We start from the raw sequence: 14,635 nt of genomic DNA on the forward strand, positions 1-14,635 counted from the left end.
GCCTGGCTAATTTTTTGTATTTTAGAGACAGGGTTTCACTATGTTGGCCAGGCTGGTCTTGAACTCCTGACCTCATGATCCGCCTGCACCAGCCTCCCAAAGTGCTGCAATTACCGGCATGAGCCACCGCACCAGGCCTAATTTTTGTATTTTTACTAGAGACAGGGTTTCACCATGTTGGCTAGCTGGTCTCAAACTCCTGACCTCAAGTGATCCACCCACCTCAGCCTCCCAAAGTGCGGCGATTAAAGGCGGGAGCGTGAGCCATCATGCCTAACTTATTTTTTTTACAACAATAATCAGTTTCCCTTCCTTTGGTACACTTTGATGTCACACTCCTAAGAGACAACTACTTCCCAATAAGAAATGGCCTTAAACTTACTGATGTGGGCGATTAGTTTCTTTTTTGAGAAATGAAATAATGGCTACCATTTGGGGGAAAAACTCCTCATCCCTGAACTCTCACCCTCTTCTCAGACATGGAATCAGATGACAACGGGAATTCTTTGATTCCAAAGAGAGACTCTGAAAAAGAAACGAGCATTTACAAAGGGGAGGTGATAGTGGTGGCTTGCTGAATAAAAACAACTAATGTGGCCGGACACTGGCTCACGCCTGTAATCCCAACACTTTGGGAGGCCGAGGCAGGTGGATTACTTGAGGTCAGGAGCTCGAGATCAACCTGGCCAACATGGCAAAACCCCGTCTCTACTAAAAATATGAAAATTAGTCGGGCATGGTGACGCGCCTGTAGTCCCAGCTACTCAGGCTGGAATTACAGGTGCTCGCAGTGAGCCGAGATTGCACCACTGCGCTCCAGCCTGGATGATGGAGTAAGACTGTCTCAAACAAACAAACAAACAAAAAACAACTAGTGCTTTCTTGTTGTGCTGCCTGTCACCTATCACAGCCCTTTTTGCCTCTTCTCTGCCATCTCTCAGACATCAAGATCACATGTGTGGGATGAAGCACCCAAGAATGAGTGGGTGCTAACAATACTCCAAGGTTAACAGGTGAAAAAAATGAATGGTGTTCCTTACTTTCCCTATAAATTCTCTGTCAGTATATTCCCCTCAGTAATTGTATTTAATCAGGGACTCACTTAAAGCTATTAAAAAGAACCACAAATATAATGTCACTGGTAATTCCAAGAACTACGATGTCCTTGCACAAAAGATAATGCTAAACTCGGGGAAGATCAAGTTGTGTGGACCAGGGAGGACCCTGTCCCTGGACTTTCTTAGACTTTCCTCTAGCAACTGCTTTCTTCTCCAAATGTATAATAGGCCATCTAAGAGCTTTCTTTTTGATTCCCAAAATACTTCAGGTGTCCCTCTGGTCTGTCTCTCATTTCACCTAACCTCAGAAAAACTCAGGTTCCTGTGACTCATCTTTGTGCCTTAATTAAACATCCAGATGTCCACATCCACACACAGTCAAACACCATAAACACGCCTGCTTTCCTGTAACACATTTATTTCTTCTTCTATACAAAATTATCAACATTTTAGCTAATCACTGGAAGAGTTAAGCTAAGACGTGAAAGAATGTATAGACATCTGGCTGGGCGCGGTGGGTGGCTCACGCATGTAATCCCAGCACTTTGGGAGGCTGAGGCGGGCGGATCACCAGGTCAGGAGATTGAAACCATCCTGGCTAACACGTTGAAACCCCGTCTCTACTAAATATACAAAAAATTAGCTGGGCGTGTTGGCAGGCATCCACCAACTACATAGCTGCGTAGTCCCAGCTACGCTGGAGGCTGAGGTAGGAGAATGGCGTGAACCCTGGAGGTGGAGCTTGCAGTGAGCAGAGATTGCACCACTGCGCTCCAGCCTGGGTAACCGAGCGAGACAAAAAAAAAAAAAAAGAAGAAGAATGTATAGACATCACAGTTCTTGGAATTACCAGTGATGCTATGTTTGCGATGCTTTCTAATAGCTTTAAGTGAGTCCCTGATTAAATCTAAAGAATGAATAGACATGCCTCCTTGGTGAATGGCCGGAACTTTCATAACATGTCTAAAATTTTCTGATCTTCCCAATGGTCATTAAACTTAGGCAGACACACTTTCTGGAAAGGTGAAGCATCTACTTACTGTGCTTCTTCAGAAGACTCTTGTTTTATTTTTAATGTTCTCTTTGTGACAGGTATTTCATCTGAAAAGCAAATATTTTGAAACAAGTTATGTTTTCCTAAGTTGTGGCATGCATGTATGTAGATAAGTAGCTATGTTTACTGATCATCCCATACTTTCCAAAACCAGGCTTTTATTCTAGTGTCAAACACTGCCCAATATCAGATTTATAAATATAGCTCTTATATAATGAGATGCATACATTCATATGCAAGATCAGAAACCAGCTCGACAAGTATAAAATTCTTCAAGGTCACCAGTGGATTTCCAGCTAGGAGCTTAAAGCTTAATTTCACTGCAGACATGATTTTAAAAGGATAAGAATAAAAATAATTCTGTTCTATTTAGATTTTCTATGTAGGTTTTATAAAGCAATTATTCCCCCAATATCAGGATCAACACATTCTGCATATTGCTTTTTTCCCAAAGGTTTGAGTGACTTAACTCTCTATGGCAAAACCAGTGTTATGGAATGCCAAAGTAATTTAGACCTTATTACTCCTTTGAAATTAATCGGTAGTGATCGCTTACCATCTACCCCTTTTATTCTTCTAATCGTTAAGTCCATCTCTTATACGCTGTTAGTCTTATAGTTTTATAACCTCTTTCTTCTTTCACTGTCTTCCAATATTTGAGGAATATTTTTAAAACAACATTGCTAAGAAACATATTAGCATTTAGTCCTTTTTCTTTGGAATTAACATTTTTCTATCATCAAGAATTTGGTAAAAAAACAGAGCCCATGGACTTTTATCTAAAGCTCAGGGAGCATGTTTATACTGCCAATCTGACCTATACTTCCTTGGGGGTTGCCTGAGCACCAAGGGCTGGGAGCAAGAACATATCCTTCTAAGTGAGCACTCATTACACAACCTGCTCTTAATGTATAATGGCTGATTGATCAGTACTTCCAAATTATGCAATCAAATTATGAAAATAAAAATTGGAGCATGTAATGAGCAAAGAAACAGAAAAACCCCACAACTACATATACACTCTTAGGCCTTACAAGTTTACATTTCATAACCAGGAATTTTATTTTCCATTTTTAATGCCTATGACTGTATAAATCATTCCAGCAGGATCCCTTAAGAAGTGTGAAGGAATATGATCACACAGTTCAAATATCAGCTCTACTGAAGATAAATGGAGGCTTCCCCTCAATTTTTGTTCAGGCTGAAGTCTGGGAGAAGACCTTTTCCAAATCATAAACAGAAAAGAAAAATATATTTGGAATAAAGGAAGGAATTCCTAAGAACTACATCTACAGCAGTTGGGCCAAGAGTCATTATCTTAGCAGTCATCTTAGAACTAGAAGGTACAGGATACTTAGAATTGCATAGGATGTTACCTGTCACGGAGGGTACTTGTATAGCTCAGAATTAGAAATTATTCTGTGTCTTTGGGAATCTTGCTGGTAAATAACTTGCCAAATGAACAACATCAAGCACCAGTTGGCAGTTTAAGGCTAAACCAAGGATGCCTATATTGCCCCAAACAGACTGGGACGTGCAAATTCATAAAAGACATACAAGGCAGAGATGCCCTTTATGCCTCGTGCTGGCCACTATAAGGAACAGTACCAAAGATATTTACAGATAAGTAGTACGGGTGCACATACATAAAGGTATATAAATACACACAAATGTAAGTATCATATATGTTGGCTTTCTTACCCAATTCCTGATCTGTTGGATAGCCATGGAGATCCTGACTGTGGTTTCCCCAGTCCTCCTGTGAATAGTCCTCCATAGTGCTGCCATCTGACTCCAGCTCCTGGTACAAGCCACTACTGTTAATAAGTACAGGCTGGCAGGGCTGAGCATCCCATCCTCCCTGACCAAACACCTGTTCCAACTGTTCAAATGTGTAACTGCTCTTTCTTTTCCCAACACCATGTTCTTTCACCCGACTGTAACACCTGCGAAGGGTCTAAGACACAAAGTCTTTTGTTATTCCTTTAAAGCTGTACTTCCTCTTCCAGGTACGGACCACAGATATTAATTACTATTAGACAGACACAGACAGACAAACATAGACACATTGTTACAGGAATGCTAGATTTCAAATTCATTATTATATTAGAAAAAAATACTAATTTAGCATTTACTCAAACATGTTATAATTAAAACAATTATTTTGCAATTAATTATCCATTAAACAACAAGAAACATTACAACATTATTGCATGTACCCCATACACATATTTTTATACCCCCACCCCCATTTAAAAAGAATAAGGGGGGGGAAAAAAACAAGAAATACCAGCCAGCCAATAGGATGCACACCTGCCACAGAAGAGAGAGAGTTGCTATTGTGCCCAGAATTTGGAAAAAGTGAGGGAAGGGAGGACAGAAAGAAGAATTTCCCAAAGCAAAGAATACCTGACTTACTCTTGATTAAGAAGGAATGAATACGGGGTAAAAATAATTGCCTAAACAAATTAGCTAGTAAAACGTATTACTTACATAGTTGTATTCCTTACTAACTCAGTCTTTGTGGAAGCCGCTAAAATTTGAAACAGAGGTCAAATCAATAATGCTACAAATTCCAGGTCTCAAACATCAATGATCAAGAAACAGTACACTAAGACTTACGTCTAAAACTAGACAATCTACTAGTCTATTCTACCAACTCAAGCTGCCAGATAAACAAACCAACAAATGAAGCCAGTGATTTCTTTTTGGGGGGAAGGACAGGGCAGAGGGGTGTTATTTCACTTCCTTTTCTGCCATGTGACACACAGCAAATAAATATCATTATGCAAGTCCACAGATAAAACCTGAATAATTTTATTCTCTTGTATAACCCTTCCATTTTTACCATGGTCTTTATTTCTAACACATATTTCTGATTATTAGCCCAGTTTCTTGAGTTTAATGGTACATCTTATGCTATCTTACATGGCATTTCAAAAGATAAACCAAGGGCTTAATCCCAGCTTCCAAATTTACTTAAGTTGCAACCAGTCTCTATCCCATCTCTGCCTCCCTTTGTTCCTTCTAATCTCCCTTCTCATTTACTGAGTTTCACTAAGAATTTTCTTGAAATAAGATCTCTTTTCCCTGGTGGCTACCAAATACTTTCTAACTCAACTGTTCAAAAGTAGTTCACCTCAGACTTAATTTATAGGCATTGCCAGACTAAATTTCTCCTAAACGTGAGATTGCAATCAATAAGCCAATATGTTAATTATTTTCACTAAACTAAAACAACTCTTAGTAATCTCTATAGAGCCTCCAAGGAAGTTCAGTCTCTTTATTTATTTATTTTTTGAGATGGCATCTCGCTCTTGTTGCCCAGGCTGGAGTACAATGGCGCCATCTCGGCTCACCGCAACCTCCACCTTCTGGGTTCAAGCGATTCTCCTGCCTCAGCCTCCCGAGTAGCTGGGATTACAGGCATGAGCCACAATGCCCAGCTAATTTTGTATTTTTAGTAGAGACGGGGTTTCTCCATATTGGTCAGGCTGGTCTCGAACTCCTGACCTCAGGTGATCCACCCGCCTTGGCCTCCCAAAGTGCTGGGATTACAGGCATGAGCCACCACACCTGGCCAGGAAGTTCAGTATCTTTAATTCACAGTTGACAATCTATAAGATACTCTGTCAGATACTTTAAAACTTTGTCCCTTGAAGCCAGAAATCTAGATGGGTAAAAGGAATAACAAAAGCACAATATGTGTGATGATCTTCGTCACACAAAAACAGAGCAACAATTAAGAGTCTCCCACCCTAAAGCCAGCCGGCCTACCCTCTGCACAAGCACCTGCCTCATTCTCCCTTTCTTGAGATCTCTTCCAGAGCCTCAAATGATGCCTTAGAGAACTGAGGTTTCCAACAATACACTCTTTATTAAAGTGTTTCTTCTTCCTCTTTGTAAAAAGACAGTCACAATCACATAAGACAAAACTTTCTAGAACAATATAGGCAAATACGTGTCATGGGCAAACCTTCCAATGGAAGGAGACAAATGCCTGCAGCAGAGCTCATTTGACTTTCTACACACTCCCCCTTTCCCAGCGCCCTCTGCCCTCCTTGCAGGGATTGGAATTTGAATTCCAAACATCCCTTGCCAATTTATTTTTATCTCACAATGTCTAGTTTCTGCCTCCAAGAACACCCCAACCACTCTTTTCAACTCCTCCAAGGACCGTAAATGGAGAGTCCCAACCATGTCCCTTTCACCCTTCCAAGGCCATAAATGGAGAAGGAAACCATGCCACTGCTCACTACTTACTGACTGCCTGGAGAAAAGCATTCAGCACACACAACAGCCCAGTTGGCTCTGTTGCTGAGGGTTATTTCACAAGTCAGGGAATAAAACTAACATTCCTTTGAAGAAAGGTGCCACACTTATCAGGAAGTGACACGAGCATAAGCAAAGCCACCAATCTCTGGCAACAGACATGGGAGGAAACCACAGAAAAGACTTACTCTCTTTGGAACCACCAAATTGAGCTCGGCTTATGTAATTGTGAATAAGGAAACTAGCAGTATCTAATGGTTACAGATATGGAAGAAAAGTCAGGTGATACATTTTACAATTTATCAAAAGACACTAACAGATCTTGCTACCTCTTACTTTGTAGTGTACTTTTGTAATACACTTAAATAGTGCAATATGCTGGTATGTAAAATATCTATCAGGGGCCTGAAGGAAAGATGTTTGGTAACTTTTAAAACCATGATAGGAATTTGATGTATTGAAATCATGTTAAAAAAGATTTCCCAGCTGATTTTAACACTCTCAAGATATAAATGCACTTAGGAGGTAACTTCTGGGTTCAGTAAAGACCACAGATCCAAGGAGAGGCTATTTAAATCAACTAAGAAAAAAAAGAGTAAGAACTTAAACTTCGGCTTGACTGGTACTACAAGAAGCACCAGGATTTAGTTAAACTTGAGGGAGTTTAGAGATGGATAAAAAGGAACTGTGGAGACCTTCCAATTATCACCCTAATAAAGCAAAAAAGGTTACACTTTCCATACTCTAAATTAGCTAAAGCATGTCATTAAGACTGTGTGTGTCAACAGTCCTACATAAGCCAACTTAAAAACCTATTCTAGAGCTGAGATTACAATAATGCTCACAAAAACGAAGCCTCAATTCCCATTTCAGACAGCTCTCAAATCCAACAAGAACCTCAGTTTGGCTTTCTTGGGAGAACCATGTCCTATTCAACACAAAAACCTTGCTTCCCTTCCTTCTTCCTTTATTTTACTCATCCTAGAAATTTGTAGTAACTTAAGCTGAATCGTTTCTAAAAATTAAGGTCTGGGGTGGGGGCAGAAATGTGCTTAAAATTATTAAAAACGATTCTATTCACAATTAGAGATTGTAATTTTCCTTACTGTCGGAAATCTCCCCGGTAAACTGACATGATGCTGTTGTCTCCCCCTGGAGGAAGAGTTGTGAGAGAATACTGTATCCTGAATGAAGCTGTAGGGATAGAGGTCAGGAGGAGTCAGGAAAACCTGGACTGAAGAACCAAAGCATAGGTAACAACTTGATAGGTGGTCAACCCAGGAGTTCATGGTATTTGATTTGGAAGCAATGGCAAGAGAATGCTTACTGAATTCACCGTGCCAAGTGCTTCATGACTGCAAAGGGAAAAGAACCAGAGAAAAGACTTGAAAGATGTCCCATTACCAAAGCAGGGAGAAAAATAAGATGGCTGACAACTGACAATTTATAGGACAGAGTGAAAGTTTTGCCAAAGTTTAAGATTAGAGTAAAAGGAAATGAGAGAATAAAAAGATGACATTCATTGTGGATGAATGTATGGGGAGTCTATGGGGGAGGGGGAAGGTAAACAAAGGCAGGAGTTTTAGATTGGCAGGATTGGGGGTTTAACGGCAGCAATGCAGAGAAAGACCCAGGGTTACAGTACACGTAACATTAAATACAGTGCACAATGCAGCTATCTTGCCAAAGTAAGTAAATCCAGTATTGGGTTGGATAAGCAGAGGAATCACATGTAAGCTATGAAGGTGGCTCTTCCTCTCTATTCAGCACCGGTGAGGCCACAGCTGGAGCACAGCATTCAGTTCTGGGCATCGAACCAGCTACAAGAGAGGGAAATTGTAGAGTTCAGAAAAGGGCAAATAAAATATTGAAAGGCTTGGAAAATCAGATCTATAAGCAGGGACAGTGGTTTCATCAAAGCCCTTCCTGACATTATCTAAGCTCCTTTTGAGGTGAGATTAAGGTTTATTTTGCTTCAGTGTCCTCCAATCCTTTGCCTTTCAGGAAATGGGAAGAATTAAATTCTTCCCTGGTAGGGCAAAGTGGAAAACAAACTACATAAATCATAAAGGCATATGCCAACCAATTCCAGTATTGGCTTAATAATTTTCTCAACGCTTGCCCCATTTCATACAATCATAAAATATTCACCAGGACAAAACCACTGTTCTAGCTAACTGACCATACATGGAATGGAGCAATATAATGTGGAGGAACAGAAATAAGGCATAACAGCTATATAAATGTATTGTTTAGAAAACATTGGCTTGATCAGTCTAAGATGTCAGATGAAAAATAAAGTCAATCTGCAGGGAGGACAGCTTAGTTATAATAGCAGGAAACAATGTTACAAGAAAAAACAAGCAGTGAAACAGATTTTCAAATGTAGTTGTCAAGCTGGCCACACTAGAAATGGATTACATAGTTATCTTAATCCACTGCCAAGTACACATGATAAATTTCAGATTCCTTTTACCCAAATGATTAAAGAGCACGCTTATTCACAAACAAGGCCTTAAAAATCACATATCATGCTCCACAAGAGATGAGGACACTGACGCTGGGAGTGAATTTCCAGTGACTGATGTTCTTATAAAATTGTTAAAAATGATACCTCAGACTAAAGCAGATTTGTATTTTGAAGCAACAAAGGTCTTTGAGAAAAGGTCTTATTCCTTTAACATTACTGCTATTGTAACTGTTAAAACTAGTTGCTCTTAGTTAATTGAGGCAACAAAACAACACCATTTAATATCTTTAAGAAAAACATTAATTTCTTCAGCTATATTTTGTTACTGTGAGCATAAAAGTAGGAAAGAAAATTTCTTACGTAGCATACATAAATAAAAAAACCATTTCTGCACACAGTAAGAAAGATGTTAAGAATCTAGCATAAATTTCTATATACATCTTTTAACACAGAGCTGTAACTAATGATTAGGAAATTACCTAAGGCAAAATCCATCTGGGGCCAGCAGAACTTTCGCTACCTTTTTTCTTAGGTTTTCTGTTCATTGACATCTGACAAACTGACTTGCCAATCCCCTAAATCCTTTAAAACCAACCAAACAAAAAAGCCTAAACAAAGTAAAACCAAAAAGAAAAACGTAGCAAACTTGTTTCAGACTTACTGCTGCAGAGCAAGTTTTGGCAAATACAAAATGTTTTTATTTTTCAAAATGTCTTTATTCTATCTTTTGCTTTTCCTTTCCAGGGCAGAAGTTCTTAATCTTTTTGAGTCATGGATCCGCTCCTCAGAAACATGCACACATACACAACCTGCCACATACAATTTCAAGGGGGTACGTGGACTCACTAAAGAGCCATACAAGAACCTCTTGTTAAAAAACTCTGCTCTACATTACGTAGTTCTTTCCTCCATAAAATAGAACATATATTAGTTTGAAACCCTAAAATAAGGTAAACTTGTATCTCAAGGTTTTATAGGAGATTCTAAAGATTGGAACAACTATTTTAAGTACAATTGTCAGTTCACTCACTCTCCTGTTCATTTAGATGAAGCAGCACTAATATTTCCTTTAAGAGGTAAATTAGCCAAATTCCCGTTTCTTGAAAGAAATAATTTCTATCAGTAAAAGCATACAAAGGCTGGGTACGGTGGCTCATGCCTGTAATCCCAGCACTTTGGGAGGCCAAGGCGGACGGATCGCCTGAGGTCAGGAGTTTGAGACCAGCCTGGCCAATATGGTATAACCCCCGTCTCTACTAAAAAGACAAAAATCAGCCGGGCTTGGTGTTGGGCACCTGTAGTCCCAGCTACTTGGGAAGCTGAGGCAGGAGAATCACTTGAACCTGGGAGGTGGAGGTTGCAGTGAGCCAAGGTCGCACCACCGCACTCCAGCCTGGGTGACAAGAGAGAGACTCTGTCTCAAAAAAAAAAAAAAAAAAAAAGAAAAGAAAAAAAAAGTAAAAGCATACAAGGATATTACTTTACTCTTCTAAAAAAAATACAGCACTTCTTTCTACCTGCTGGGCAAGAAATCTTTTTTTCTGAAGTGATAATTAAGCAATATTAAATGATTCATTAGTTATGCTGATTATCTGTTCCAACTGCATCACACAGTACTTGATCGATCATTATCTGATTATCAATATAGATGCCAGATAAACTACCTCAAGTAACAACTTAAAACAGAAAAACACACATCCAGAAACAAGTACAGTAAAGTAAGTCTTGACTATGTTCCTCAGTAGTCTCTATGGTGAAGCTCTCACGTTTTCCTGCTTTAACACGCCTAATGTCTAAAGGGTCTCACAGGAATAGGCAATGTCTACAATAATTCAATCGTTAACCAAGGGGATCACAGTCTAATGTATGACTATTAAAACTGTTCCTATTGTGATCATCAATGTCTTTTTTTTTTTTTTTTTTTTTTGAGACAGAGTCTCGCTCTGTCACCTAGGCTGGAGTGCAGTGGTACAATCTGGGCTCACTGCAACCTCCGTCTCCTGGGTTCAAATGATTCTCCTGCCTCAGCCTCCCGAGTAGCTGGGATTACAGGCACCCACCACCACGCTAGGCTAATTTTTATATTTTTAGTAGAGACGAGGTTTCACTATATTGGCCAGGTTGGTCTCAAACTCCTGACCTCAAGTGATCCACCTGTCTTGGCCTCCCAAAGTGCTGGGATTACAGGTGTGAGCTATTGCGCCCGACCAATGTATTCTTAATAACTGAATGGTCTTCAAACTTTGTCCTTAACTCATTTGACTTCCCTGCAGCATTTGATACTCTCCATCACCTATTGATATCACTGTCTTTGGCAAATGTCTCTTTATAACACTTCTTTTAATACACTGATCCACTGAAGGTGGGTGGAATTGCCTAAGGTTCTAATTACAAACCACGCTCCATCTTCTAAACATTACGGAGCCGGACTCAGTGGCTCATGCCTATAATCCCAGCACTCTGGGAGGCCAATGCTGGAGGATGCTTCAAGGCCAGGAGTCAAGACCAGCCTGGTCAATATAGCAAGACTTTGTCTCTACTTAAAAAAAAAAAAAAAAAAAAAAAAAAATTAATCTGGGTGTGGTGGTGTGCACCTGCAGTCTCAGCTACTGAGGAGGCTGAGGCAGGAAGATCCCTTGGGCTTAGCATGTAGAGACTGCACTGAGCCATGATCATGCCATTGCACTCCAGCTTGGGCAACAGAGTGAGACCCCTCTCTCTAAAAAAAAAATAAAAATAAAAAAAAATACAAGTTCTGAATGGAAAAGAACCTTAGAGATCTTCTAGTTTATCTTCCTCACTTAACAAATGAGGAACCAAGGCCCAAAGATAAATAAGTATTCCTTTAAGAGGAGTTTGGCATATGAAAATTATCAAACGCCACTTAAGAAACTTTAATGTTTCCTAAGAAGTTATTTCACTAGATTGTAAGCTCCATGAGGTAAGGATGTTGTCCACCTTGGTTGTCTCTATTCCCCAAGCCCGGAACAGTGCCTATCACATGAGGCTTATTCAAAGTATATATTTATTCAATACATAAATTAACCTAATTTTAAAGTAGTAAATCACTAGCAAGAGGATAAAAATTTTCTTAGCAAAGAACTTCAGAAAATTCATTGCTTAACTAAAACAAATTATAAAATCAATGAATCTTGATGCGCAGGGCTCCTGAAACCTTTTGAAAATAGCTGGGCAAGGTTTTTAAAAAAATATCTATCATTCCTGTTGTTACAGCTTTCTTTGGGCGGGCAGGCCACGTGCCAAAGGGAGCTCTGCAGCCCTGTCTAAATTTTTTCTTATGCCTTACAAAGTAAACAAGCAAGTGAAATATTCAAGAATATAAGATAGTTCTGTCAAAGACAGGAAGGGGGAAAGACTCGATTGTTTCCTGATTTTAATAGGGTCGAACAGAATGACCGCCACAAACAGATCTTACCTCTCTGGAGCCTCAGTCTTTGTGGGGAACTGTCCAGGATTGAATCCTATCAGCTTGCACTTCATTCTGAATCTGGCTATCAACGACTCACTCACTTTGTGTTTATAACTGGTCAGTACTGCCTCCATGAGAAGAGATTCTTGCCTGGAATATATATTAATAACTCAGGGCCAGGTGCAGTGGCTCAAGCCTATAATCCCAGCACTTTGGGAGGCCAAGGCAGGCAGATCACTTGAGGCCAGGAGTTCCAGACCAGCCTGGTCAACAGAAGAAACCCTGTCTCTACTAAAAATACAAAAATTAGCTGAGTGTGGTGATGCAAACCTGTAGTCCCAGCTACTCGGGAGGCTGAGGCATGAGAATTGCTTGAACCCAGGAGGGAGAGGTTGCAGTGAGCTAAGACTGTGCCACTGCACTCCAGCCTGAGTGACAGAGTGAGACTCTGTCTCAAAAAATAAAAATAAAAATAAAAAATAAAAGAAAGTAAAAACAACATTTTAAAAAAATATAAAATTCAGGAAATTTTGATCGTCAATGAATATCAAGTTCTAAGTTTTCTAGATTCCTTCATGCTAGCAGCTGAGGGTCATGCCCATTCAGATTACTAAGAAAAAAACCCTAAAGAAGGACAATACTAATTGTTAAAAACAAACATCTTCCATGACTCAAGGAACTCAATTCATGTAACCATAAAGCTTCTGACCCTGTGCTATGTGTGCTTCTCACAGACACTCATACAATGATCTCAGATGAAAGTCACACCTAGCATGCATGTTCATGTATAAGGGCTTCTTTAGGGTACAAGAATCCTTCAAGACACGGAATTCTCAAGTGCTTTTCTATTTAGAACAATACAGGTCAAAAAAGTAGGGTATACTGAACTATTTCAGTATATAAGCAGCAACAGGTAGCTACAGTCACCAAAGATAGCAGATAACACTATTTGTCTAGAACTTCCTCCTCACCTGAAAGGGGAAAAAAAAAAAAAAATCAGTTGTTGGCAAAGAACTGACTGGGATTAGAGGTTATTTTCATTTGACCTCCTACATCACCTCTGAAGTTGCTATGTCAGCACCTCTTTGAATCTTTTTCTAAGTTCACACCTTGGGGGACTACATCAAAGAGGTACTCAGATACACTAAAAATGATACTTTTATTAGCATGTGATATCTAAAACACATTCAAGAAAATTATCTAAAATATTTCTGGCATAGCCGGGGAGAACCAGCCTTTGTTAAAGTACTCCCAAACAACCTCCACTACGAACTAATTATTCCATGGACAACCAAGTCTAAAAATTAAAACCCCCCCGCCACCTCAAAAATCCGCACACAGCTTTACCATTACAACATCGTATTGCTTCCCAAATACGAAGGTGTTTCCATTCATGAGACCAATGTTTAAAAGGGAGACTGTGCAGAGCAGGCTTCCCCTGAAGCAGTAGGCCACTTTATTCCTTTCATCTGTTGACCATGTGATTCTCTCAGTTCTGTTGTTATTTTCTTACTAAAAACTACCATCTATAGTGTAAAGATAACCTATAATAGAGATGTTTCCGTTAGTAAATTTTACACATTTGGTTATGAGAAAAAGAATGCTGACAGGCAGATAAAATCATACAAAAACTAAGGTTATCTGAAATCTTCCCTCAAGACCTCTGGGTACAAACATTAAATCCAGATTCATTTACTTGTGAAAATGTAAACATTCAAAAAATATATATATTTTTGCATTTACACAGTGTAAACTACAGGTCATCAATGTACGAAAAGAACACATCTTCATATCCTGACACATATCCTTTCTAAGAAAAACCTGAAAATAAGCATGTTTTATTATAAGCAACTATCCTGGGTGACCTGAACTTATTTAGGAAGTTGTTAGAAATAAATTCAGGCAATCATAACTATTTTTATAGCTCATTTGGTAGAATTTTTATATTCTATTCTTAGCTTTATGAAGATTGCTAAGAGAAACAGCCACATGAAAAAATATCTCTGTACCTTCTACAAAAACCAAACATTTTCCTTACGTGGCTCAACGTGCCATGTAATGAAGGTAAATCATAGCTGCCATTTCCTGAGTGCCAACTGTGTGCTGAGATTTGGGCTAAGCAATTTACATCATCATTCCCACTTAACAATAATGTTAACAGAGAGTGTCCCAGGAAACAGAGTCTGAGGAGACTGTGCAGGTTTGCTGGGGAAGGCTCTTGGGAACCACGCATGTGAGAGACTGAGAAGCAGGGCTGGGCACAGAAAGAAGTTAAAGTAGACAGAGCTGCAACAGCAGCCTCTGCTAATCCTAAAATGAGGTATGGAACTCAGCTTATCCTTCAGAGTTAT

General features: G+C 39.4%; 1 protein-coding gene across 3 annotated transcripts in view; it reads right to left on the bottom strand.

Annotated features, from left to right (window-relative positions):
• MSANTD2 (Myb/SANT-like DNA-binding domain containing 2) overlaps positions 1-14,635 on the bottom strand; it is a 33,207-nt gene that overhangs the window by 4,682 nt on the left and 13,890 nt on the right. Inside the window, exons 2-4 of one of the 3 annotated variants that reach the window (XM_012001682.1) lie at positions 8,115-8,204; positions 3,814-4,069; positions 2,099-2,159 (exon numbers count right to left, since the gene is read on the bottom strand). In XM_012001682.1, the coding sequence (XP_011857072.1) occupies positions 2,099-2,159; positions 3,814-3,889 (137 nt within the window). In that variant the 5' untranslated portion in view covers positions 3,890-4,069; positions 8,115-8,204. The remainder of the gene's footprint in view (positions 1-2,098; positions 2,160-3,813; positions 4,070-8,114; positions 8,205-14,635) is intronic. The other 2 variants (XM_012001683.1, XM_012001681.1) reach the window with 2 other exon arrangements.

This window comes from Mandrillus leucophaeus, unplaced genomic scaffold (assembly GCF_000951045.1).
Source record: "Mandrillus leucophaeus isolate KB7577 unplaced genomic scaffold, Mleu.le_1.0 Scaffold669, whole genome shotgun sequence".
NCBI classification, from domain to species: Eukaryota; Metazoa; Chordata; class Mammalia; order Primates; family Cercopithecidae; genus Mandrillus; species Mandrillus leucophaeus.